The 26,848-nt window shown below is 43.3% G+C and overlaps 1 protein-coding gene across 4 annotated transcripts in view; it reads left to right on the top strand.

Annotated features, from left to right (window-relative positions):
• The window catches only part of SPTAN1 (spectrin alpha, non-erythrocytic 1), a 119,176-nt gene that overhangs the window by 51,836 nt on the left and 40,492 nt on the right, over positions 1-26,848 (top strand). Inside the window, exons 23-38 of one of the 4 annotated variants that reach the window (XM_070758859.1) lie at positions 156-215; positions 4,835-5,033; positions 6,801-6,905; positions 8,814-8,837; positions 10,341-10,376; positions 10,512-10,559; positions 11,869-11,960; positions 13,943-14,087; positions 15,118-15,299; positions 15,407-15,506; positions 16,696-16,893; positions 18,553-18,699; positions 20,713-20,816; positions 20,906-21,068; positions 24,408-24,422; positions 25,726-25,857. In XM_070758859.1, the coding sequence (XP_070614960.1) occupies positions 156-215; positions 4,835-5,033; positions 6,801-6,905; positions 8,814-8,837; positions 10,341-10,376; positions 10,512-10,559; positions 11,869-11,960; positions 13,943-14,087; positions 15,118-15,299; positions 15,407-15,506; positions 16,696-16,893; positions 18,553-18,699; positions 20,713-20,816; positions 20,906-21,068; positions 24,408-24,422; positions 25,726-25,857 (1,750 nt within the window). The remainder of the gene's footprint in view (positions 1-155; positions 216-4,834; positions 5,034-6,800; positions 6,906-8,813; positions 8,838-10,340; positions 10,377-10,511; positions 10,560-11,868; positions 11,961-13,942; positions 14,088-15,117; positions 15,300-15,406; positions 15,507-16,695; positions 16,894-18,552; positions 18,700-20,712; positions 20,817-20,905; positions 21,069-24,407; positions 24,423-25,725; positions 25,858-26,848) is intronic. The other 3 variants (XM_070758861.1, XM_070758860.1, XM_070758862.1) reach the window with 3 other exon arrangements.

Genomic DNA, 26,848 nt, shown 5'->3' with positions numbered 1-26,848 from the left:
TGAACTGTCCCTCTCGTTCCTTCCGTCATTTGCCCCAAGAACCCTTTTGTGTATTTCTGTTGGACCAGCACCCTTCCCTTCGTTTTTTGTTAATCAGACTAATTTTGTGCATGCTTTTATTTCTGCTGTGCTCCCTCTCTCTCTCATCTGTGCAGGACTTTCCTTACTAAGGAGATTGGCAGTGTATCTCTGCGTATGAAACAGGTGGAAGAACTGTGAGTAGGCCTAGCCGTCATTACACCACGCTGTGTCTCTCACGTAGCCGCTGTCTGTCTCTCTTCTCTGCCTGTCTGGGGTTGCTCCCTCTTAGGAGCGTTCGGCTGCTGTTGGAATGATATGAGATTTTAATAGTGAATCCTACTACTAGATCTTTATATGAGGTTATATAATCAATAAGTTGGATTTTTCATAGTGGGGAAAACCAATGGATGGAATAGCATTAGCATTTAGACTTATATACCGCTTCACAGTGCTTTACAGCCCTCTCTACACGGTTTACAGAGAGTAAACATGTTGCCCCCAACAATCTGGGTCCTCATTTGACCGACCTTGGAAGGATGGAAGGTTGGGTCAACCTTGAGACAGTCAAGATCTAACTGATGGGAATGGCAGAGTTAGTCTGCAATCCTGCATTCTTATCACTGGGAAGGAGGGAAGGAGAGGAAAGGAAAGGAAGGAAGGAAGGAAGGAAGGAAGATAGCAATAGTACTTAGTCTTATATATCACTTCCCGGTGCTTTACAGCTCTCTCTAAGCAGTTTACTGAATCAGCCTTTTGCCTCTAACAATCTGGGTCTTCATTCCACTGACCTTGGAAGGATGGAAGGCTAAGGCAGCCTGGAGACAGTCAAGATTGAACTGATGGCAGTGGGCAGAGTTAGCCTGCAATCTTGTATTCTAATCACTGGGAAAGAAGGAAGGGAAGGAAAGGAAGGAAGGAAGATAGCAAAAGTACTTAGTCTTATATACCACTTCACAGTGCTTTACAGCCCTCTCTTAAGTGGTTTACAGAGAGTCAGCATGTTGCCCCCACCAATCTGGGTCCTCATTTGACCAACCTTGGAAGGATGGAAGGCTGAGTCAACCTTAAGCCTACTGAGATTCGATCTGTCAAACTGCAGGCAGCCGGTGATCGGCAGAAGTAGCTTGCAGTGCTGCACTTTGCGCCACCGAAGCTCTGTAAAGGAATAGTAAGGATAAGAATTGTATTTGTTTAAATATAGAGAATGAGTCAAAATGGAATACTGTGTTCAGTTCTGGAGACCTCACCTACAAAAAGATATTGACAAAATTGAACGGGTCCAAAGACGGGCTACAAGAATGGTGGAAGGTCTTAAGCATAAAACGTATCAGGAAAGACTTCATGAACTCAATCTGTATAGTCTGGAGGACAGAAGGAAAAGGGGGGACATGATTGAAACATTTAAATATATTAAAGGGTTAAATAAGGTTCAGGAGGGAAGTGTTTTTAATAGGAAAGTGAACACAAGAACAAGGGGACACAATCTGAAGTTAGTTGGGGGAAAGATCAAAAGCAACATGAGAAAATATTATTTCACTGAAAGAGTAGTAGATCCTTGGAACAAACTTCCAGCAGACGTGGTAGATAAATCCACAGTAACTGAATTTAAACATGCCTGGGATAAACATATATCCATCCTAAGATAAAATACAGAAAATAGTATAAGGGCAGACTAGATGGACCATGAGGTCTTTTTCTGCCGTCAGACTTCTATGTTTCTATGTTTCTATTTTAAAAAAAGTTTAAGTAAGAAAGTTGGAAGAGAGATGTGAAAGGAGAAAAGACATAAGAAGGTCATTTAAAAATGATAGAATTAAAAAATGATAAGTAGAGATATCCGTTGAAGAGAGAGAACAATATGGCTTAAATTAAGTGGTACAAGAGGTAATGAACATTTTTGGAAGTTAAGCTGGCTAACTTGGAAAAAAGTTGAAAATTACAGGTGGTAGACCCAGGCAATTGAACAACATGAGATATATCTGGTAGAATATATTAAATATATAACTATACATAAAAGAAATGATATAAGTTTAAGAAATAGTTCCGACATTGGAATGGACTTAAGGGTTTTTGAATTTCTAGTCTGCTAACCATGAAATGGATTATGACGAGAGGTACTCAGGGACAGATAAGAGGGAGAAAGAGGAAGTAGAAAGGAAGGGGAGAGAGAGAGGAGGGAAGTAGGAAAGAGGTAGAGAGGGAGGAAGAAGGGTGAGGGAGATAGAAGGAGGAGACTAGTATGAAATTCAGAAGGGAAGCAGGATATTTGTTTATGATATTTTGGATAGAAATGTATCGTGGATGTCTCAATAATATGGTATATGTACGGACATTTGTATAAGTTTGGTGGTGGTGTTGTAAGCCTCCCTGAGTCCCATGGGATTGGCGGCATAGAAGTCAAATAAATTAAATTAAAATATCGTGCACTATCGTGCATGCACGAGTGCCCACACCCATAATTCAATGCCTGGGGAGGTTGGAAATAGGTTCCCCCACCCTCCAGAGGCCGGAAACGGACTGTTTCCCAACTTCTGGTGGGCCCAGTAGGCTCGTGTTTCGCACTCCCCAGGCTCCAAAGGCTTCCCTGGAGCTGGGGAAGGATAAAAATGCCCCCGCCCCCCCCGGGAGGTTCTCTAGAAGCCAAAGACGCCCTCCCGGAGCCTTTGTGCGAGCCAAAATTCAACTGGCCAGTACACACATGCACATTATTATTATTATTATTTATTAGATTTGTATGCCGCCCCTCTCTGCAGACTCGGGGCGCCTCACAGCAGTGAACATTGGAGCTGAGCTGGGGCAACAGCTCGTGTGCCAGCAGATATGGCTCCGCATGCTCCCTGTGGCACCCGTGCCATAGGTTCGCCATCACTGTCATAGGCATTTGAGAGGCTCAACAGCCTCTTTCGTGGGGGCAGAGCTGCAGCTGGAGCGAGAGAGATGATTCCCTGCTAAACCGCGGCAGTTTGGAGACCCAATTTTGGATCATTGACGCCGGTTCTTTTAGATGTGGGCTACCTTCTCCCAGCGTGATGCTCTCCAGGTGTGCTCTAGGGCAGTGATTTTCAACCTTTTTTGAGCTGTGGCACATTTTTTACATTTACAAAACCATGGGGCACATTGAGTGGGGATGGGGGGGGGGCGGCTAAAAAAAGTTTGGACAAAAAAATTCTCTCTCTCTCTCTTCCTCCCTTTCGCTCCATTTCTCTCTCTCTCCCTCCCTCTTTCTCTCTCTTTCTCTTTTTTCTCTCTCTCTCCTTCCCTCTTTCTTTCTCTCTTCCTTCCTTCCTCTTTTTTGCTCTCTTTCTCTCTCTCTCCCTCCCTACCTCCCTCTATGTCTTTCTCTCTCTCTCTCTTTCTTTTTCTTTCTCGTTGTCTTTCTCTCTTCCTTCCTTTCTTTCTTTCTCTCTCTCTCGTTCTCTTTCTTTTTCCCTCTCTTGCTTTCTCTCTCTCTTTCTTTCTCTCTGTTTTCTTTCTCTCTCTCTCTTGCTTGCTTTCTCTCTCTTTCTTTCTCTCTTTGTTTCTCTCTCTCTTGTTTTCTTTCTCTCTCTGAGCTTCGAGGCACACCTGACCATGTCTCACGGCACACTAGTGTGCCGCGGCACACTGGTTGAAAAACACTGCTCTAGGGAATACCAGGTAATCCTTGATGTGCAGTCACAACTGAGCCCAAAAATTTACATCGCTCAGAGAGACAATGAAGTGAACGCTGTCCCATTTTTGTGACGTGACTTGCCTAGTTGATGAGCGTTGTTAAGTAAATCTGGCGTCTTCCCTTAGTCGTAAAAGGGGATCACATAACCCCAGGACACTGCAACCGTCATAAATCTGAGCTGATTGCCAAGCATCTGAATTTTGATCTCCAGACCACGGTGATGCTGCAATGGTTGTGTGAAAAATGGTCCTTAAATCACTTTCCTCCCACCTGCCCCCGTGCCGCTGTAAGTTTGAACGGTCACTAAATGAATTGTTGCAAATCACGGATTACCTGTACAGTGTTCCCTCGATTTCCGCGGGGGATACGTTCCGAGACCACCCGCGAAAGTCGAATTTCAGCGAAGTAGAGATGCGGAAGTAAATACACCATTTTTGGCTATGGACAGTATCACAAGCCTTCCCTTAACACTTTAACCCCTAAATTACCATTTCCCATTCCCTTAGCAACCATTTACTCACCAATATTATTGGTATACTCACCATTGAATACGACACTTAGTGATCCTGATATTTATAAACATAATTATTTATTAACAATCATTATTTTTTTGGTTATTTATTTGCAAAAATTATTAGTTTGGCGATGACGTATGACATCATTGGGTGGGAAAAACCGTGGTATAGGAAAAAAACCCGCAAAGTAATTTTTAATTAATATGTTTTGAAAAACCGTGGTATAGGCTATTCGCGAAGTTTGAACCCGCGAAAATCGAGGGAACACTGTATAATTTTTGTAACTTCCCCCGGCCTGCCTGCTCTCCAGGGAATACAAATGCTCTGAATTCCTCCCCCCCCCCGTTACACAACCTGCCACATCTGGAGCCCATCTGGTTAGGGCTGCGGAGCCCCGAGGGTGAAGGAGTCTGGGGCTGTAACGACCATCCTTTTTTTCTCTCCGCCGCAGTCTGCTTGCTGTTGTTGGGTCTGCTGTGATTGTCCGTAGAGCGCTTCTAAGGCAGCGGTTCTCTGCTCCCAAGGAGCCTTTCGTGCCCGTTGCCCCAAAAGCCTCTGGAGATGGGCTGGTTGTGATGCTGCCAACCTGCTCCGGTGACTCTTCTGACTGGGCCTTCTCGTCTGCTTCCTCCCCACTGCCCTGCAGGTACCACTCCCTCCTGGAACTGGGAGACAAGCGTAAAGACATGCTGGAGAAAAGCTGTAAGAAATTCATGCTGTTCCGGGAGGCCAACGAGCTGCAGCAGTGGATTCACGAGAAGGAGGCTGCCCTGGCCAACGAGGAGGTGGGGGCTGACCTCGAACAGGTGGAGGTGCTGCAGAAGAGGTTCGACGACTTCCAGAAGGTGGGTGACGAAGGGCCAGGTGGCTGTTCTGACCGAGGCTACCTGATAAATCATAAAACGGGACCGTCTCCTGCCACACATACTTCCCATAGACCAGTGATTTTCAACCTTTTTTGAGCCGCGGCACGTTTTTTACATTTACAAAACCATGGGGCACATTTTGGGGGGGGGGGGGGGGCTAAAAAAAGTTTGGACAAAAAAATTATCTCTCTTCCTCCCTTTCGCTCTATTTCTCTCCCTTCCTCTTTTTTTCTCTCTTCCTTCTTTCCTCTCTTTTTCTCTCTTTCTCCCTCCCTCTATGTCTTTCTCTCTCCCACCTTCCCTCCCTCCCTCTCTCTCTCTCTCTTGCTTTCTTTCTCTCTTGTTCTCTTTCTCTCTTGCTCTTTCTTTCTCTCTTTCTCTTGCTTTCTTTCTCTCTTGCTCTTTCTTTCTCTCTTTCTCTTGCTTTCTTTCTATTGTTTTCTTTCTCTCTGAGCTTCGAGGCACACCTGACCATGTCTCGCGGCACACTAGTGTGCCACGGCACACTGGTTGAAAAACACTGCCATAGACCAATTAGAGCACACAGAGTTGGCTTCCTCCAGGACCCATCAGCTAAGCAATGCAGGTTGGCAGGACTGTGGGGGAGGGCCTTCTCTGTTGCTGCCCCGGCTCTATCGAATCAACCTTCACCCCTCCCAATATCCGTATTGCCCCCCACCCTGCTGGCTTTCCGTAAGGCCACGAAGACCTGGCTATGCCAGCAGACCTGGGAACCCCAAATCAACCACTAGCATGACCACGTGTATGAATCTATATGAACAGCAAGTACATGTGTTGTTGAGTTGTTTTTATGAGTTTTAATTAGGGTTTTAGAATTTAGACTGTTTTTTCTTGACTTCTTTTTATTGTTTTGCAATTTACATTGTTGTAAGCTGCCCTGAGTCCTTCGGGACTAGGCAGCATAGAAGTCAAATTAGATAGATAGATAGATAGATAGATAGATAGATAGATAGATAGATAGATAGATAGATAGATAGATAGATAGATGATAGATAGATAGATAGATAGATAGATGATAGATAGATAGATAGATAGATAGATAGATAGATTTAAAAAAACATTTATTTTATTTCAATGGCTGTGAATTGTGTTCATTCCCAGCCATAATAAGTCCCAAAGGGTGTTAATTACCATGTTTCCCCGAAAATAAGACCCTGTCTTATATATTTTTTAAAACTCTTAAATTAGAGCTTGGCCTTATTGCCATGCACTCAAAAACCTGATTGGGCTTATTAACAGAGGATGTCTTATTTTAAGGGAATTGGGGTAGTCCAACAGAAGTCTGCCACAGTCCTTGGGAAGAAAGCTGATAAGCACCAGCCTTTATCTCTCTTGACATGCTGCCAAAGACCAAATTGGCAAGGAGCTTTGCGAGGCCAAACAGAACACAGTCAGAAAGGAGCTGCTCAGTTACACCGACCAGAATTAAGCCAACCAACGAGCACGTCCATGTGCTCCACTTTTATGTCCAATCATCTCCAAGCCTTACTCCCGAGAAGGCTTTTTCTTCCGTAACTCTTCTTGCCTTCTGGCATTTTGAAGGAGTAACTCCATCCCCAATATTACACATTTAACCCAGCCTGTCATGAACGAATGCATTCATTGGCTCTCTCATCCTGGAGAGCCTTCCACCTCTTCTGTGAAATGGAGCCATCCGATCCTGTTCCAGTTTGATGACGGCCTCATTCTTCTCTCACCCATCAAGTGTTTCTTCACTCCACCCAGGATCTGAAAGCAAACGAGTCCCGCCTGAAGGATATCAACAAGGTGGCCAACGACTTGGAATCAGAAGGTCTCATCGCTGAGGAGGTTCAAGCAGTGCAACAACAGGTAAGGTTTGGGTTCTTCGGAGTATCCTGCCCAGTATTTGCAGGTGGTTTTTATTAGGTGTTGAGTAACTACCCCTGCACAGAAGAAAATGTGGAGAGGGCAGATATTCAGCTAATACAGTGGTACCTCGGTTCTCGACCACAATTCATTCCAGAAGTGTGGTCAAGAACCGATTTGGTCGAGTACCAAATGAATTTATCCCCTAAGAAATAATGGAAATGGATTTAATTGGTTCCCAGCCCCTGTTGACTCGCTGGGAACCAATTAAATCTACTTTCTTTATTTCCTATACAAAATCTGAGGAGCTCTATAGTCTAAGCCAGGGGTCCCCAAACTTGGCAACTTTAAGACTTGTGGACTTCAACTCCCAGAATTCTCTAGCTAGCATAGCACAGCATAGCAACTGGAGAATTCTGGGAGTTGAAGTCCACAAGTCTTAAAGTTGCCAAGTTTGAAGACCTCTGGTCTAAGCGCTCCAAGCTGCAGGAACAGTGGGGGCGGCTGCAATCCCGGCAGCTTCGGGGGGCTCCTTTCCTCAATGCTTCGCCTTGTTACCTGTAGGCAGCTGCACCAACTTTTTCCTTCCTGGCGGCGGCAACGGCAGCGGCTTCCCTTCGAGTAGCAACAGCGCTGGGAACGTCACGTAATGAAGGAAAGCTGCTGGAGCGGCGGCAACTGCTGAGATGGCTCCAGCGGCTTCCCTTCATCACGTGACGTGCCCGGCGCTGTTGCTCCTCGAAGGGAAGCCGCCGCTGTTGCCGCCGCCGGGAAGAAGAAAGTTGGTGCAGCTGCCTACAGGTAACAAGACCAGAACATCTCTGAGACCGCCTTCTGCCGCACGAATCCCAGCGACTGGTTAGGTCCCACAGAGTGGGCCTTCTCCGGGTCCTGTCAACTAAACAATGTCGTTTGGCGGGACCCAGGAGAAGAGCCTTCTCTATGGCGGCCTCGACCCCCTGGAACCAGCTCACCCCGGAGATCAGAACTGCCCCCACCCTCCTTGCCTTTCGTAAAGTTCTTAAGACCCATCTCTGCCGTCAGGCATGGGAGAACTGAGATATCTCCCCCGGGCCTATACAGTTTATACATGGTATGTTTGTGTGTATGCTTGCTTTTAATAATGGGGTTTTTAGTGTTTTTTAAATTATTAGATTTGTTCTTACATTCTGTTTGTTATTGTTGTGAGCCGCCCCGAGTCTACGGAGAGGGGCGGCATACAAATCTAAATAATAATAATAATAATAATAATAATAATAATAATAATAATAATAATAATAATAAGCTGGTGTGCTGGAGATGACATCAGGTAGTGCCTCACATATAGCTCCGCGTACCATGTGTGGCATGCATGCCATAGGTTCTAGGAAAACCGTCCTGCACTATTTCTGATGTAGTTTCCTCCAGAGATCTCCTGTGATCTACTAACTAGCAGGTCTTCATTTGAGATTCTTAGGGTGCCATCTCTGGATCTTCCCATCTAAAAAAAGGAAAATGCAGAAGTCAGTGGCTTTTCCATGTTTTCAGTGGAAACCCTCCATTAAAAGCACCAGGAACACTAAATTACCATATTAATTTTGCACCACACACGGAAGCTTTAGACTGGATTTTCTTTTATTTTCTTTAACTTTTCCATCTCTTACTGGCAGGTATGTTAAAGCTGCTCTACAGTTTCTGCTCTGTCAGTATATCTGTTATTATTTTAGGCAACCCAGAGATGTTGAATTACAAGTTTGCCTCTTTTAATGTTTCGGAGAAAACATCTTTTTTCTTTAAAAAAAAAGAATAGCATGACTTATCTCGGTTTTTTTAAAAAAATGTTCTATTTTTAAAAACTTCTGATTTTGTACAGAATGTAGATTCTTTCATCCAGAAATAATTGTGTCATCTTCTTTTTCTTCTTTTTTTTAGGAAGTCTATGGAATGATGCCACGGGTAAGTCTTCAAATGTGGCTTTTGAAAGGGAGGAAATTGGGATCTGGAAAAGCAATAAGGTGTCAGGTTTCCTTGTAACACACACACACCCTTGACGAAAGAAATCTCGGAGGCTTGAGTTCCCTCAAAGTTCCATTTTATTAGACATGTCATTATTGGCACATCTGGGAAAACCTGAATCTGAAAGCTTCCAGGTTTTCCCCACCCCAAAGAAAGTCCCAAACCTCTGCCCCAGCACCCACATGCCTATCACTGTTAAGTGTTAAGGAGCATGCAGAGTAATCTCTTAGTAGTCAAATATACACAGAGAAATGTGGAGATTTTGCAGATATCCAGCTGATAGTCCAGAGATACAAGTAATAATTCAGTAATACAATCCAGATATATTCAGTATGTAAAATATTATTTACTTTGGCAAATATCTTAGTCAAGAACAATCCTAGTCATACACAATTACTTCAGTCAATAACTCTCTATACATATACAATACTATAAGCCTAACTTGTCCAGCTTACAAGTACATAAGCCATCATTTGAACACACAGTTCTTACTACAGCATAGTTACAAAGACAAAACAGAGACAGCAGAGAATAACCGAGTGAATCACACCTCTGGCTCCCTCTTATGGCAACCCGTAACACTACCTCTTAAAGCAATAGTGTTCTAATTACATGTAAGCATACATACCCTGTTTCTCCGAAAATAAGTCACCCCTGAAAGTAAAACATAGGAGAGATTTCGTACAATTGCCTAATATAAGGCATCCCCCAAAAGTAAGACATAGGAGACATTTCGTTTCTCAGCATTCCCAAACAGAACATATAGAATAGAATAGAATTTTATTGGCCAAGTGTGATTGGACACACAAGGAATTTGTCTTGGAGCATATGCTCTCAGCGTACATAAAAGAAAAAGAGACATTTGTCAAGAATAACACACTGCTGTCCATAAATTGCATCCCAAAACGCTGCATCAATCAGATTTAAAACACATCCAACGCTGTCTTATTTTCGGGGATACACGGTAGCTGGTTTGTGTTATATATTGCCAAACCCAACTAGTTATGTACATAGTGCTAACAATCACATGGTCCAATCAATGCACCATCCCAACTGGAAATGCCTCCCAGACACACCTCCTCCAGGTGCAAGGCAGTGTGACCTTGACTCCGAGAAAGGAATGTTGAAGATCCAAGGCCAGGCCTGACATATAAAGAGGAGGAAAAATAAGAGATTGATCTAAAGAGTCCTTCCTCTTAATATCTTCCCTTCTTTATCCGTATACACTGCCTTAAAATGTTCAAAATGCCAAGGGAGAAGCATAACCTCGCTTACATTTATTTGAAAAATCCCTTGGAACCAACCTCAGTTTAAAGACCCTGAAAGGAGAAACGGAGGATTTTTTTCATGCATGATGTTGAAAAATAATTTTTGTCTTCTGTTGGCGAGCTCTGAAGTTCTTTTCTCTCTCTCCCATCCCACCACGATAATTCTTCCAAACAGGATGAAACAGATTCCAAGACAGCCTCTCCTTGGAAGGTAAATTTCCTTTGAAAATAACAGGGCCTGGAAAGGGAAGAGGACACGTCTTTAGTTAACTGTTTTTGTGCAGTCATGTAATGGAACCTTTTTTTTTAAAGTAATTTTTGTTTTCAATTCCCTTTCTGTCTCCAGGCTGCACGAATGATGGTACACACAGTGGCAACGTTCAACTCCATCAAGGTAAGGATCCCCTCTGCCCCGAATGAGGTTATTAGTTGCAAAGTCATGTCCGACCCATCGCAACCCCATGGACAACGTTCCTCCAGGCCTTCCTGTCCTCTACCATCCTCTGGAGTCCATTTAATCTCACGCCGGCTGCTTCAGTGACTGCATCCAGCCACCTCCTTCTCTGTCGTCCCCTTCTTCTTTTGCCCTCCATCGTTCCCAGTATTCCCAAGCCAGGCACCAGTTGCGGCCCTATTTGGACCGGGAGTCACTGCTCACAGTCACTCATGCCCTCATCACCTCAAGGCTCGACTACTGTAATGCTCTCTACATGGGGCTACCTTTGTAAAGTGTTCGGAAACTTCAGATCGTGCAGAATGCAGCTGCGAGAGCAATCATGGGCTTTCCCAAAAATGCCCACGTAACACCAACACTCCGCAGTCTGCATTGGTTGCCGATCAGTTTCCGGTCACAATTCAAAGTGTTGGTTATCACCTATAAAGCCCTTCATGGCACCCGACCAGGGTATCTACGAGACTGCCTTCTGCCGCACGAATCCCAGCGACCGGTTAGGTCCCACAGAGTGGGCCTTCTCCGTGTCCCGTCAACAAAACAATGTCGTTTGGCAGGGCCCAGGGGAAGAGCCTTCTCTGTGGCAGCCCCGGCCCTCTGGAATCAACTCCCCCCCTGGAGATTAGAATTGCCCCCACCCTCCTTGCCTTTCGTAAACTCCTTAAAACCCACCTCTGTCGTCAAGCGTGGGGGAACTGAGACATCTCCCCCTGCCTATGTAGTTCTAGTGCATGATATGACTGTATGTATGTTTTTATATTGGGGTTCCTTGCTTTTAGATTTTTAAATGTACAATTGTTATCTTAGATTTTAATTATTAGATTTGTCAATATATATTTGTTTTTTATCATTGTTGTGAGCCGCCCCAAGTCTGCGGAGAGGGGCGGCATACAAATCTAATAAATAATAAATAATAATAATAATAATAATAATAATAATAATAATAATAATAATTAGGCTCTTCTTCTCCAGGGAGTCCTTCTCATTAGGTGGCCAAAGTATCTTGAGTTTCATCTTCAGGATCTGGCCTTCTAAAGAGCAGTCAGGGTTGGATCGCCTTGCAGTCCTCTATCCGGCTCTGCAGGCTACTGGCGGACCACAACACCAGCAGGGCTTTCTTGCCTTCTTCTCCTTCGCTTATAAAATATCTTGCGTTAAGAAGACACTTAATTAAGCCTTCATTCCTTTAAAGGACGTTGCTGCAAGTCTTGGGCTGATCATACCCTCGTCTTTATTTTCTTGCCTTCTCCAGGAGCTGAACGAGCGCTGGCGAGCTCTACAACAGCTGGCGGAAGAGAGGAGCCAGCTGTTGGGAAGCGCCCACGAGGTCCAGCGGTTCCACAGGTGAGGAGAGAGATCTGATGCTGCTGCTGCTTTTACCCAGTCCTCGCCAGTAAAAGAAAAAAGAAAAAAAAACCCTTCTTTATTTACCTCTGGGGAATTAATTGCATTCACCCACCGAAAAGTCCAGGCAAGAGTCCTGCGAGGAGTTTACTGCGGTAGCAGATCTTATCAGTTCTTTGCAATAATTTCAAGTGCAAATTAAGTTAAGAACATAAGAAAAGTCCTGCTGAATTGGGCCAAAGCCCATCGAGTCCAGCATTTTGTGTCACACAGTGGCCCACCAATTGTCCATGGGGATCTTGAGCAGAAAGAGAAGGCAAAACCCTCCCTTTCCCTTGACCCCCAACAAATGGTACCCAAGGGAACCCTGCCTGCCTCAACCAACATAGAGGCAGCACATGGATATCAATTTCAATAACCACTATGGATACACTTGGCATCCATGAATGTGTCTAATCTGCCTTGAAGCTATCCAGGCTGACAGTTGTCACGACCTCTTCTGAAATTCGTAAACCAGGGGCAGGCAAAATTGGCTCTTCTACGACTCATGGACTTCAACTCCCAGAATTCCTGAGCCAATCGTGCTAGCTCAGGAATTCTGAGAGTTGAAGTCCACATGTCATAGAAGAGCCAACTTTGCCTATCCCTGCGATAAATCAATGATCCTCTGGGTGAAGAAATATTTTCCTTTATTTGTCCTCCCTTTCTTACCTATGAGCTTTAGGGAGGGCCCCCTCGTCCTAGAATTGTGTGATAAAGAAAATAATTTTTCTCTATCCATTTTTCCTATCCCATGCATGATTTTATACACTTCGATCAAGTCACCTTGTTAAGGCTGAAGAGACCAAGGTGTTGCAACCTGGTTTCATAAGGGAGGTGCTGACAAGCAGCCTTTGTGGCACGAAACACCAGGAGTAAAATCTCTAGAAATACGAACTGTTGTCTCCTATGACAACCACTCCCCTTTCCTTCTATATCTCCGGGACCGCCTTCTGCCGCACGAATCCCAGCGACCGGTTAGGTCCCACAGAGTTGGCCTTCTCCAGGTCCCGTCGACTAAACAATGTCGTCTGGCGGGACCTAGGGGAAGAGCCTTCTCTTTGGTGGCTCCGACCCTCTGGAACCAGCTCCCCCCAGAGATTAGGATTGCCCCCACCCTCCTTGCCTTTTGGAAACTCCTTAAAAACCACCTCTGCCGTCAGGCATGGGGGAATTGAAACATCTCCCCCTTGCCCATGTAGTTTTTGTGTATGATTCGATTGTGTGCTTGTTTTTTTATATATTGGGGTTCTTTTTGGATTTTTAACTTAAAATTGTAATTTAGATTGCTAAATATTAGATTTGTTACTATGTATTGTTTACCATTGTTGTGAGCCGCCCCGAGTCTACGGAGAGGGGTGGCATATAAATCCAATAAATCTAATCTAATCTTATCTAATCTTCTATTTATTCCCCAGCCAGGGACTGCCAATTCAGCATCCACACATGCTTTGCTTCCCAAATTGATTCCTTGTCCTCTGTTGTTCTCCTCTCCTATCTGTTCTAGGCATACATGCATCTGGAACATGCCCCAGCTGTTCTTACTCCTCACTCATAGCAGCCTTCAAAGGCAGCTGCCTCTGGTGGCTGGGAAATGCCAGATATCCCTGGCTCTGGCTCTGTCCCCTATGCTGAGCACCCATCAGAGCCTTCTCCAGGCTCCAGAACTGGCCCACGTTCTTCCCCAACCCCCTTGTCATCCCATTGTGCCGCCATCTCCACTGGCAGCTGGCAGGCCACCACAGCAGTTGTTCTGGATCTGATAGGCTGCTGCCCAGTTCAGAATTGAAAGACCGTGATCCATTGATCCGCTTGCATTTTGCGCTGATCGGATGAAAAGATTTTTGCCTTTGACATTCATGCATGTAGGCTGGCCGTCCGGTCACCTGCCAAAGGGGCTGGGCAGTGTCGGAGCTCTTATTCCTATTATTGTGGCCTTGCAGAGATGCTGACGAGACCAAGGAATGGATTGAAGAAAAGAATCAGGCGCTCAACACCGACAATTACGGGCATGACCTGGCGAGCGTGCAGGCCCTTCAACGCAAGCACGAGGGCTTCGAGAGAGACCTGGCAGCCCTTGGGGACAAGGTGAGCAGAGTGGAATGGGATGGGAAATGGAGTGGAATAGAAAAAATGGAATGGAATAAAAAATGGAATGGAGTAAGAATAGGAACAGGAATTAGAATAGAATAGGGATAAAAAGTAGAATAAGGAATAGAAATAGGAATAGAATAGAATAGGAAAAAGTAAGAATAATAATAGAACAGAATAAGAAAAAATAAGAACAGAAAAAGAATAGAATAGAGTAAGAAAAAACAAGAATAATAGAATAGAATAAGAAAAAATAAGAATAATAATAGAATAGAATAAGAAAAAAATAAGAATAGAATAAGAAAAAAAATAAGAATAGAATAACAAATAGAATAGAATAAAAAAAAGAATAGAATAATAAATAGAATAGAATAGAATAAGAAAAAATAAAAATAGAATAAAAATAAGATTAGAATAATAATAATAATAGAATAAGAAAAAATAATAATAGCATAGAATAAGAAAAAATAAGAATGGAATAAGAAACAAACTATAATAATAGAATAGAATAAGAAATGAAATAAATGAAATGAAATAATGAACTGAAATAGAAATAATAGAAATAGAGTGGAAGGACCTTGGAGGTCTTCTAGACCAGCCCCCCTGTTCAAGCAGGAGAACCTATACAATTTCAGGCAAGTGGCTGTCTGGTTTCGTCTTAAAATCCTCTGGTGATGTAGTGTCCACAACTTCTAAAGGCAAGCTGTTCCACTGGTTAGTTTTCTCAGTGTTAGGAACTTCATTCCAGGTTGCTTCTCTCTTTGGTTAGTTTCCATCCATTGTTTCTTGCCTTCTGGCGCTTTGTAGAATAATTTGACACACACACACACACCTTTCTCTTTTTGGCAGCCTCTCAATTACTGGAATACTGCTATCATTTCACCCCGAATTCATCTTTTCTGTAGACTAGCCAAATCCCAAAAGTAGAAAACTTTCTCTCTTTTTGTAGAGCCAAAAATATTCCATCCTTCCTGACCTTCTCTTCTTTTTCTTTCTCTCTCTCTCTCTCTCTTTTTCTCTGCTTCAGGTCAACTCTCTGGGAGAAACAGCGGAGCGACTGATTCAGTCCCACCCCGAATCGTCGGAAGATCTCCAGGAAAAATGCACAGAACTGAACCAGGCTTGGAACAGCCTTGGGAAACGGGCCAACCAGCGCAAAGAGAAGTTGGGCGAGTCCCATGACCTGCAGCGCTTCCTCAGCGACTTCAGGTGGGTCTCAGATGTGAGGGGGCAGGGGGGCAAAGGCTCAGGCTCCCTTCTCCAGAGGACCTGCCTGGCTAACAGGGTTGCTCTCGACCTTCTTCTTTGCCCTCAAGGGACCTCATGTCTTGGATCAACGGGATCCGAGGCCTCGTGTCTTCCGATGAGTTGGCCAAGGACGTGACGGGAGCAGAAGCCTTGCTGGAGAGACACCAAGTACGCAAAGGTTTCCTGCAGAGGGAAGACCCCAGACCCGCTTTTAAACCTGTGCTAGGGTAGCCGAGGCCCATTTTCTGCAGCTTTTGGGATGACCTTCAGATTGGGTCTCCTGTTTTGCTTCGTTTTGCTTCATCAGCGGCCCTGAGTCTTCAGAAAGGGGCGGCATAATAATAATAATTTAATTTAATTTATTTATTTATTGGATTTTATATGCTGCCTCTCTTCGAGGACTTCGGGGCAGGTTACAACATATAAAAAAGAAACAATAAAATACAGTAAGCTAAATCCAATTAATTAAAACTAAGTAACTACAGTACTCTAAAATCCTTAACTATACTGCTCAAAAAAATAAATAAACACTCAAATAACACGCCCTAGATCTGAATGAATGAAATATTCTCATTGAATACTTCTTTTGTACAACTATTCCACTTGCACAACAGCATGTGAAATTGACTGTCAGTCAGTGTTGCTTTCTAAGTGCGCAGTTCGATTTCACAGAAGTTTGATTTACTTATATTCTGTTTTTTAAGTGTTCTCTTTATTTCTTTTTGAGCAGTGTATATTAAAAAATCAATCATACCCATTCCAATAACTTTCATATATAACATTTGTCGGCCAGGGGGCTAAGATCTAATTGCCCCTGACCTACTAGCATAGAAGAGTCTTCAGACTGTTATGGAAAGTGAGGAAGGTGGGGGCAGTACAAATCTCTGGGGGGAGCTGATTCCCGAGGGCCAGGGCTCCCACAGAGAAGGCTCTCCCCCTAGGCCCTGCTAAGCAACGTTGTCTAGTTGACGGGACGTGGAAAAGGCCGACTCTCTGGGACCTAACCGGTTGTTGGGACTCATATGGCAGATTGTTATTCCAGTCTTTCACCAAGGAATTCATGGGAGCAACCAGATCCCTCCCCAGTCTTAGACGATTGGCCTGAAAGTGCCCATTGCTCATGGGGATCAAATTTGGTCGCGATTTTGGCCATTCTTAAGAGGTCCTTGGGAATCAAGGCATCAAAACAAATGTGTCTCGACATTCCCTACTTGCTGTGGTTTATATGGGTCTCTTTGGAGGACCTAGAAAGCCAGGGATTTGTCCCCCACCCCAAGTCCCAGTACCTGCCTGCCCACCGCTACCCTTCCTGTGGAGATCTTGCCCACCCGGGCCCTGGCATCTCCCTCCCTTTCAGGAACACCGCACCGAAATCGACGCCAGAGCCGGCACCTTCCAGGCCTTCGAGCAGTTTGGACAGCAGCTCCTGGCCCGTGGCCACTACGCCAGCCCCGAGATCAAGGAGAAGCTGGACATCCTCGACCAGGAACGGGCGGACTTGGAAAAAGCCTGGGTCCAGCGCCGGATGATGTTGGACCAGTGTCTGGAATTGCAGGTGGGGTGAAAAATCCAACCTTTCCTCCTTTCGGTGGCAGAGCTTAGTTCCTGGAATGTAGCCTCCGCTATGTCTCAAAGGTGCTTTTCAATAGGCAACTGGATTGGGATTTTTTTTATAAAAAAAAATCTTGTTTCATTTCTCATCTACAAAGCTTCCAGGAAAGAAACATAGAAACATAGAAGACTGACGGCAGAAAAAGACCTCATGGTCCATCTAGTCTGCCCTTATACTATTTCCTGTATTTTATCTTAGGATGGATATATGTTTATCCCAGGCATGTTTAAATTCAGTTACTGTGGATTTACCAACCACGTCTGCTGGGAGTTTGTTCCAAGCATCTACTCCTCTTTCAGTAAAATAATATTTTCTCATGTTGCTTTTGATCTTTCCCCCAACTAACTTCAGATTGTGTCCCCTTGTTCTTGTGTTCACTTTCCGATTAAAAACACTTCCCTCCTGGACCTTATTTAACCCTTTAATATATTTAAATGTTTCCATCATGTCCCCCCTTTTCATTCTGTCCTCCAGACTATACAGGTTAAGTTCATTAAGTCTTTCCTGATACATTTTATGCTTAAGACCTTCCACCATTCTTGTAGCCCGTCTTTGGACCCGTTCAATTTTGTCAATATCTTTTTGTAGGTGAGGTCTCCAGAACTGAACACAGTATTCCAAATGTGGTCTCACCAGCATTCTATACAGCAGGATCATAATCTCCCTCTTCCTGCTTGTTATACATCTAGCTATGCAGCCAAGCATCCTACTTGCTTTCCCTACCTCCTGACTGCACTGTTCACCCATTTTGAGACTGTCAAAAATCACTACCCCTAAATCCTTCTCTTCTGAAGTATTTGCTAACACAGAACTGCCAATACAATACTCAGATTGAGGATTCCTTTTCCCCAAGTGCATTATTTTACATTTGGAAACATTAAACTGCAGTTTCCATTGCTTTATGTGTTCCTGGCAGCACGCACAAGCACGCACATCGGCACTCGATTTCGCTTCCTGCGCATGAAAGCCAAATCTCGTGCAAGGACACACACTAGGTGCTCACTACGAAAGGATTTTTTGAAATGACCATCATCAGATCATTAGTTATTTCTTACATTATTATTAACCTGCTCTGATGTTAAAGTCCATTCTGCCTTTTGAAAACCACCCTTTACGACAACCATGGACATTTTCTTTTTTTTAAATTATTGAATATAAATATAAAAAAAACCATTTAAAACCTTGCAGTACAAACTTAAAACAATACATGACAAACAAAACAAGAAAAAAAACATAAAATATAAACTTTTCTATCACTTGTAGTGATGGACTTATAGGACATTTGAGAAATTCCGTAGACATTTATCTCCCACCTTGTTTGTGGCATTTTTAATTTCTTTTTTTAAAAATTCATATTTATATGCCACCCAACTCCCAAAGGACTCTGGGCGGCTTACAACCGAAAAACAAAACACACAATGTAATATCAGGACACCATTAAGAACAATTTACAATTTAAAACCAACAATTAAAGCAGTTTTAAAAAACAACAACATAAGATTGGTTAACGCACGGGATTGATACACCATCAGGGAGGCTAAAGTGGGCACACATCACTCAATATTTCACTGACCCTATTTTGTTTTCCCCCTTTGCTTTTAGCTTTTCCACCGGGACTGCGAGCAGGCGGAAAATTGGATGGCCGCACGGGAGGCCTTTTTGAATACTGAAGATAAGGGAGACTCCCTGGACAGCGTGGAGGCCTTGATCAAGAAGCATGAAGACTTCGACAAGGCCATCAACGTCCAGGTGGGATGGGCTTGCTTTTGAAGCCGTAACTAACTAGCACAGAAATGAGGACAAGCAGTTTCGACGGGGTTTTCAAGGCTGTTTTTTATTAGTTATATGAAAATGTAAGACGCGGAAATACAAAGGAAAATGAAGATAATGGGAAAATAATGGAAGAACAGGGAAAAAAATAAGGCTAAAGGGATGGCATTGACTCCCAACTACTTTTGGGTGCACTAGAATAAGGCAGTAATATAAAACCTCAACCTTTTACTTATACATAATAATATGTAAATTATTTAAACTTATAGCTATAACCATGTTGCTTGTATCTTTACAATTTATATTGTTTTGTTTCCTAGTATGATTTGATTTCTTATTTAGTAACTTATGACTATCACTAAGTGTAATATCTTGATGCATGTATTTTTTTCCTTTTTATTTACACTGAGAGCATATGCACCAAAGACAAACTTGGCCAATAAAAGAATTCTATTCTATTCCATTCCATTCCATTCCATTCCAATCTATTCCATTCTATTCTATTCTATTCTGTCATTTGTCATCTGTTCTATTCTATTAAAATATTCTGTTCTGTTTTTTTCTATTCTGTTCTATTCCATTCCATTCTATTTAGCTTTTTCTATAACCACCAGTTTATCTAATCCAATGTTTCCCAACCTTGGCAACTTGAAGATATTTGGACTTCAACTCCCAGAATTCCACAGCCAGCGAATGCTGGCTGTGGAATTCTGGGAGTTGAAGTCCAAATATCTTCAAGTTGCCAAGGTTGGGAAACACTGATCTAATCAACAAAACCAAAAACCATCTGATCCCTCCACCCCACCTCAAGCAGAAAGCCCATAAATGGTTTCCAACATTGGAAACAACACTAACTGCGTTCTTTTCTTTAATCAAAGCGGATCATTTAGCCATCTCTGCTAACTAATTAGAACCAGTTTGTCACTGCTTGAACAGTGGACCACTGTAATTTTTGGCCTAGGCAGGGTGAGAATGACAGCAATTCCTTTTCAGAAGAACAGAACTGAAAACAGAATAAGAATAAGAATTGAATACAATAGACTAGAATTGTAGAAAAGAGAATAGAAAATAGAAAATAAAATAAGAATATAGAATAGAATAAGAACAAGAATAAGGAATAGAAAATAGAATAGAAAATAGAATTACAAGAATAGAAAATAGAATAGAAAATAGAAGAATAAGAATCGAAATAGAGTAAGAATAAAGAATAAGAATAAAGAATAGAAAATAGAAGAATAAGAAAAGAAAATAGAAGAATAAGAATAGAAAATAGAGTAAGAATAAAGAATAAGAATAAGAATTGAATACAATAGACTAGAATAGAATTGTAGAAAAGAGAATAGAAAATAAAAGAAGAATATAGAATAGAATAAGAACAAGAATAAAGAATAGAATATAGAATAGAAAATAGAATTATAAGAATAGAAAATAGAATAGAAAAATAGAATAATAAGAATAAGAATAGAAAATAGAGTAGAAAATAGAATAAGAATAAAGAATAGAAAATAGAAGAATAAGAATAGAAAATAGAAGAATAAGAATAGAAAATAGAAGAATAAGAATAGAAAATAGAGTAAGAATAAAGAATAGAAAGTAGAATAGAAAATAGAAGAATAAGAATAGAAAATAGAGTAAGAATAAAGAATAGAAAGTAGAATAGAAAATAGAAGAATAAGAATAGAAAATAGAATAGAAAATAGAATAAGAATAAAGAATAGAAAAATAAGAATAAAAAATAGAATAAGAATAAAGAATAGAATAAGAATAAAGAATAGAAAATAGAAGAATAAGAATAGAAAAATAAGAATAAAAAATAGAATAAGCATAAAGAATAGAAAATAGAACAGAAAATAGAATAGAATTCTTTTATTGGCCAAGTGTGATTGGGCATACAAGCAATCTTTTTTTTTCACTGCACAAACTTTGCTGCAAAGCCCCCAGTCCCATCCCGCTGCCAGCATTCTTCTAATGTGTCCTTTTAATTTTATTTAGGAGGAAAAGATCGCCGCCCTCCAGTCCTTTGCCGACCAGCTGATTGCCGCCGATCACTACGCCAAAGGGGTCATTGCTACCAGACGCCACGAGGTGCTGGACAGGTGAGGTTGACTTCTGCATCCGGGGTTGTTACCCCCTGGCTTTTGGTTCGTTGCAAGTCTCCCCTGATGACGTTGCTTCGACTTTGTAGGTGGCGTCGTCTGAAAGCTCAGATGATAGAAAAGAGGTCTAAGCTCGGGGAATCCCAGACCCTGCAGCAGTTCAGCCGAGACGTGGACGAAATCGAGGCCTGGATCAGCGAGAAGCTCCAGACAGCAAGCGACGAATCCTACAAAGATCCCACCAATATTCAGGTGAGCCCCGACTGGGATCCCAAACCGGAAGACAGGTGGGTTGTGGCTACCCAGGAAAGATCCTCAAACCTGACTTACGGGTAAACGGGAGTAGTATAGCATGGTCCTCGGCTTGCAACAGTTTCATTTAATGACCGTTTGACTGCAGCACTGGAAAAAATGACTTTGTGAACTTTTTTTCACACTTAACGACCATTGCAGCATCCCCATTGTTCTGTTCTCTGGTCTCTGGTAATTTTCCACGCTCAGAAAAATCACTTCTTTGAAATAAAACTCACTCTTTATTTTTTCACACAAGCAAGATAGTTATAAAATGCAATGCAAAGTCAAGGAGCATGAAGCAAAACACACTTCTTTCTCACTTAGAAATAATTCTTGACTTGGTGGTGGGAAGCCCGCCAAAATCCAATTAGGGCTAAATTCCTAGGTAACAAACTTACAAACACAGGGATGCAGTTCAGAATATCTCTGGAAGACAAATTATTATTATTATTATTATTATTATTATTATTATTATTATTATTATTATTTATTGGATTTGTATGCCGCCCCTCTCCGCAGACTCGGGGCAGCTAACAACAGTGGTAAAACAACATGAACAATCCAATTAATAAAAACAACTAAAAAACCCTTATTATAAAAAAACCAAACATACACACAAACATACCATGCATAACTTGTAATAGCCTAGGGGGAAAGGATAACTTAACTCCCCCATGCCTGGCGACAAAGGTGGGTCTTAAGTAATTTGCGAAAGACAATGAGGGTGGGGGCCGTTCTAATCTCTGGGGGGAGTTGATTCCAGAGGGCTGGGGCCGCCACAGAGAAAGCTCTTCCCCTGGGGCCCGCCAAACGACATTGTTTGGTCGACGGGACCCGGAGAAGGCCAACTCTGTGGGGCCTTATCGGCCGCTGGGATTCGTGCGGTAGAAGGCGGTTCCGGATGTATTCTGGCCCAATGCCATGTAGGGCTTTAAAGATCATTACCAACACTTTGAATTGTGACCGGAAACCGATCGGCAGCCAAAGCCCATGATTTTAGCATTTCTTCCCAGGGACGCCAAAGTTTCTCGTCCGTTTCATGTAACAACGTTGTGAGTCCACACCTGCTTTTCCCAGCCACCCTTCTTTATGTAGCCTGGAAGTGACATCGCACACCAAAGAGTTACGGCTGTGGATTAATACCTTTTACTCTGGATCGCCTCTTGCCTTTTTGCCAGCCTTCTATAGCGTGGGTTAATCCAAGAATCATCCTCTAATAAATCCTCCTGACTATCTGACCAATCTCCCGCTGTAACATCAGCTGTCTCTCCCCAATCCCTGTCTGCCTCACTCTCAGCTTCCTCTGACAGCCCCTCTAGTTCAGGATATCCTGAGGGGCCTGGTTCATCGTCTTCAGAATCAGGCATAACCTGAGGTGGAAAAGGATCATTCACAACACCCATGGACAGTCACGTGCTGAAAATTCAGACGCTTGAGAACATAAACTCACGTTTCTGATGGTCGGCAGCATCCCAGGAACACCCTGTCCAAACTCGCTTAACAAATGTGTCACTAATTTAGCCCCTCCAGTGGATTCGCTGAGGAACAGTGGCGATAAAATTTGTAACGTGGGCGGGGGGCGAACTCATGAAACAAACGTCTCGCTTAACGACAGAGGTTTTGAAGTCAGTTGCGGTCATAAGTTCAGGACTGCCTGTACAAACCGGTGGTCCTCAGGACAGGTTGTAAGTGTCTTTTTTTCAGCCCCGTTGTAACTTTGAATGGTCATTAAATGAATAGTTGTGAATCGAGGACTTGCCTGAAAAACCTGAAAAAATTTGAGAACAGCAAAAACTTTCCTTAACATTTGTAAGTCCTGAAATATTTGAACACAAGTCCTGAAATATTTGAACACAAGAACAAGGGAACACAATCTGAAGTTAGTTGGGGGGGAAGATCAAAAGCAACATGAGAAAATATTATTTTACTGAAAGAGTAGTAGATCCTTGGAACAAACTTCCAGCAGACGTGGTAGATAAAACCACAATAACTGAATTTAAACATGCCTGGGATAAACATATATCCATTGTAAGATAAAATACAGGAAATAGTGTAAGGGCAGACTAGATGGACCATGAGGTCTTTTTCTGCCGTCAGTCTTCTATGTTTCTATATTTGGACTTTAGAAATACTAAGTTGGATTCTATAAAACGTTACCTCGTCCTTGTTGGGACTACACCTCCCAGAATTCCCCATCAACTTTTTTAACCGCTCCATCCCGCCCTTCTCATCCAGGAATCAGCCAGCTTCCTGATAGCTGATAATTTCCCTTGTGATTTCTGGAGTTGGGGAGTTGGGTGGGGGTGGGAATTGTATGACCCCTTTCTTTCCAACCCATGTTTCACAAGACAAAAATGCTACTAAGTATGGTTCCCCTGGGACCAACTCGAGAGTCCCGGCATTAAATAATCCAATTTTCCAGGCCTTTCGTCTCTCCTACGAAATAATACTTTCCATTTTGTCCCAAAGGTGCTTATTTATTATTAGATTATTTATTATTAGATTATTATTATTTATTTATTAGATTTGTATGCCGCCCCTTTCCGTAGACTCGGGGCGGCTCACAACATAATAAAACAATTCATAACAAATGTAATAATTTACAATTTAAAATGTAAAGTAGTTAAGAAAACCCCATTTTTAAGCAGACGTACCTACAAACATTCCATACATAAATTATATAGGCCCGGGGGAGATATCTCAATTCCCCCATGCCTGACGACAAAGGTGGGTTTGTCGTCCTCCCCCCCTTTCCTCCCCCCTCCTCCCTACCCCAAGAGGCAACTGGACCTTTTGGTTTTTCTTCAAAAGAAGTTCCAGAGCTGAAGAAACTTCTTGGATGAGAAGCGAAATGTCTTCATAACAAAAAAACAAAAACCACCCCAGAAAGTCCAGTTGCCTCTTGAAAAAAGCACCTTTGGGACAACCATGACCTGGATCTGGGGTCTCCATCTTTGGCCACTTTAAATCTGGCGGACTTCAACTCCCAGAATTCCCCAGTTGCAAAGCTGGCTGGAGAATTCTGGGAATTGAAGTCCAACCGGGCTTAAAAATGGCCAAGGTTGGAGACTCCTGATCTGGGGGACTGAAAATCTCGGTAGACATTTGCCTTTTGGGCCGATCCTCCTAGCTGCCTCCCCGCAGCTCTACACTCAGAAATTAAATCTGCTTTTAAAAAATAAATTAAAAACAAAAAACAGGCATCTCAGCGAGTCAAAATTTAAACTTGGCCTTCCTGGGTCAGCAGAGGTGGCACTGAACTGTTGTTCTCTCTCCCTCCCTATCTGTTTTTTATAGCTTTCCAAACTCCTGGTAAGTTCAAAAAGAGCCTGGCTTGATTTGGCTTCGTGTGTTGTTGAAGTCTTAAACGTTTCATTCGTTCATCTGTTCATTCGTTCTTCCGTTCTTGTTGTCCTCATCGTTGTTATTTATAACCACTCATTCGGTGATTGCCTCTTCTTTTTAAATTTTATTTTATTTTTGACGCCATTTTCCCGCCTTGACGTGGACTTGTCTTGTCTTTTTTTTGGTTCTTGTTAAGTGCCGCTTGCCCATTAACCTGTTCACTTTGCAGCATGAACTGCTTGAGTTTGTTGGTGACCGTCCTGCATCCCCTTATATATAAATATGTAAACGTTATATGTATATATACAGTATATACATATATACAGTGATACCTTGTCTTACAAACTTAATTGGTTCCGGAACAAGTTTCTTAAGGTGAAAAGTTTGTAAGACGAAACAATGTTTCCCATAGGAATCAATGGAAAAGCGATTAATGCGTGCAAGCCCAAAATTCACCCCTTTTGCCAGCCAAAGCGCCCGTTTTTGCGCTGCTGGGATTCCCAAAATTCACCCCTTTTGCCAGCCAAAGTGCCCGTTTTTGCGCTGCTGGGATTCCCCTGAGGTTCCTCTCCATAGGAAACCCCACCTCTGGACTTCTGTGTTTTTGCAGTGCTTGCAGGGAAATCCCAGCAGGGGAATCCCAGCATCGCGAAAACAAGTGCTTCGCTGTCAATGGAAGTCCAGAGGTGGGGTTTCCCATGGAGAGGAGCCTCAGGTGAATCCCAGCAGCGCAAAAACGGGTGCTTCGCTGGCAACGGAAGTCCGGAGGTGGGTCATCCCAGTGGCGGCGGTGGGTTTGTAAGGTGAAAATAGTTTGTAAGAAGAGGCAAAAAAATCTTAAACCCCGGGTTTGTATCTCGAAAAGTTTGTATGACGAGGCGTTTGTAAGATGAGGCATCACTGTATACATATACATACATATATACATATGTGTCACATGTTTTTTTGCTGAATTTGAAAATTAAAATTATATATTCTTGGGGATATCGTGAGCTCCAGAGTCCATGTGCCTCAGCCCCTTGCACCCCCCAAGAGGTCCAGCATCCCCTTGCAAATAAATCCCTTTCCCGCTTCCTCTCCCCTGCCATTCCTCAGCAGGCAGAAACCCCGTGACCGCTTCCTCCTTCCGGGAGATAAAGGGGGATTTTAAGTTTGGAGTGACAGCCCCGAAACTGGTTTAAATAACCACCTTGTCCCTCCCCACCTCTAAAACCCCTTCAGGAGCCTTTCTCCAGTTGTTCTAACAGTTTGCTTGTTCTGCTACCTTCAGAGCAAACATCAGAAGCACCAGGCCTTCGAAGCCGAGCTGCACGCCAATGCCGACCGAATCCGCGGTGTCATTGATGTCGGGAATTCCCTGATTGACCGGGGTGCCTGTGCCGGAAGCGAAGAGGCCGTGAAGGTAGGCATTGCCGTCGTCCACCCAGAGTAAAATTGCATGCAAATATTTATTCCTATTTTTAATGGAGCAATCAGAATGATGTCAAGAGAGCCTCGTACAATAAAAGGCGTTTTTTCTGCTTAAGGGCAGGGGTTCTCAACCTGGGAGTTGGGACCCCTTTGGGGGTCGAATGACCGTTTCACCAGGGGTCGCCTAAGACCCTGGAAAAGAGAAATTTCCCATGGTGTTAGGAACTAAAGCTTCTATTCTGGCACCTTGCAACCTATTTTTACAATTTGACCACTCAGGCGTTGGGTATAAATTTTTTATTGTTTTTCACACTTTACAGAGATTCCAATTTACATACCTCAAATTAAAATATAATGCAATACCAAATTCTTAGTCAAATTAATCAAATTTCTCTAATTATTTATCCAATCATTTCTGGTATACAGTGATCCCCCGGTTATTGCGTCCCCGACCATTGCGAACAGGGTAATTTGCGATTTTTCAACCCGGAAGTCAAAATACCATCTACGCATGCGTGCCCTTTTTTTCTATGGGCACGCATGCGTAGATGGCAACCGGGAGATCAGCTGCTGGGCGGCTTCCCTGGGTCTTCCCCCTCTTGCTGGCATCAGCGAGGAGTTTCCCCACCGCCCACGCAAACTCCTCGCTGCCGCTCGCCCGCCCTTCGCCTGCCCACGCCGTTCGCTCCCCCTCTTGCTGGCGGGAGGGCGAGAAGCCCTCCCCAGCACCCGCTCGCCCGCCCTTCGCTGCTCGCCCGCCCTTCGCCCTGGCGGAGAAATTCCAGCCCCCACCTGGTCCCACCCGATCCTCCTCCCTGAGGCAGCTCGCCCTCCCATGGCCGCTTCCTCCACCCTCCATCGCAAACCCTCGCCACTGCAGCCAACGCGCGCTGCGATCTTCAAGCCCGGCTCCTTTCGGCCCAGCATCCCGGGCCAAGCAGCTGCCTTCCGTGACTGAGCCTGGCTGGCCCGGAAGATCGTAG

The sequence above is a fragment of the Erythrolamprus reginae genome, chromosome 8 (assembly GCF_031021105.1).
Source record: "Erythrolamprus reginae isolate rEryReg1 chromosome 8, rEryReg1.hap1, whole genome shotgun sequence".
Lineage (NCBI taxonomy): Eukaryota > Metazoa > Chordata > Lepidosauria > Squamata > Dipsadidae > Erythrolamprus > Erythrolamprus reginae.
This window is presented reverse-complemented; position numbering and strand designations above follow the sequence as displayed.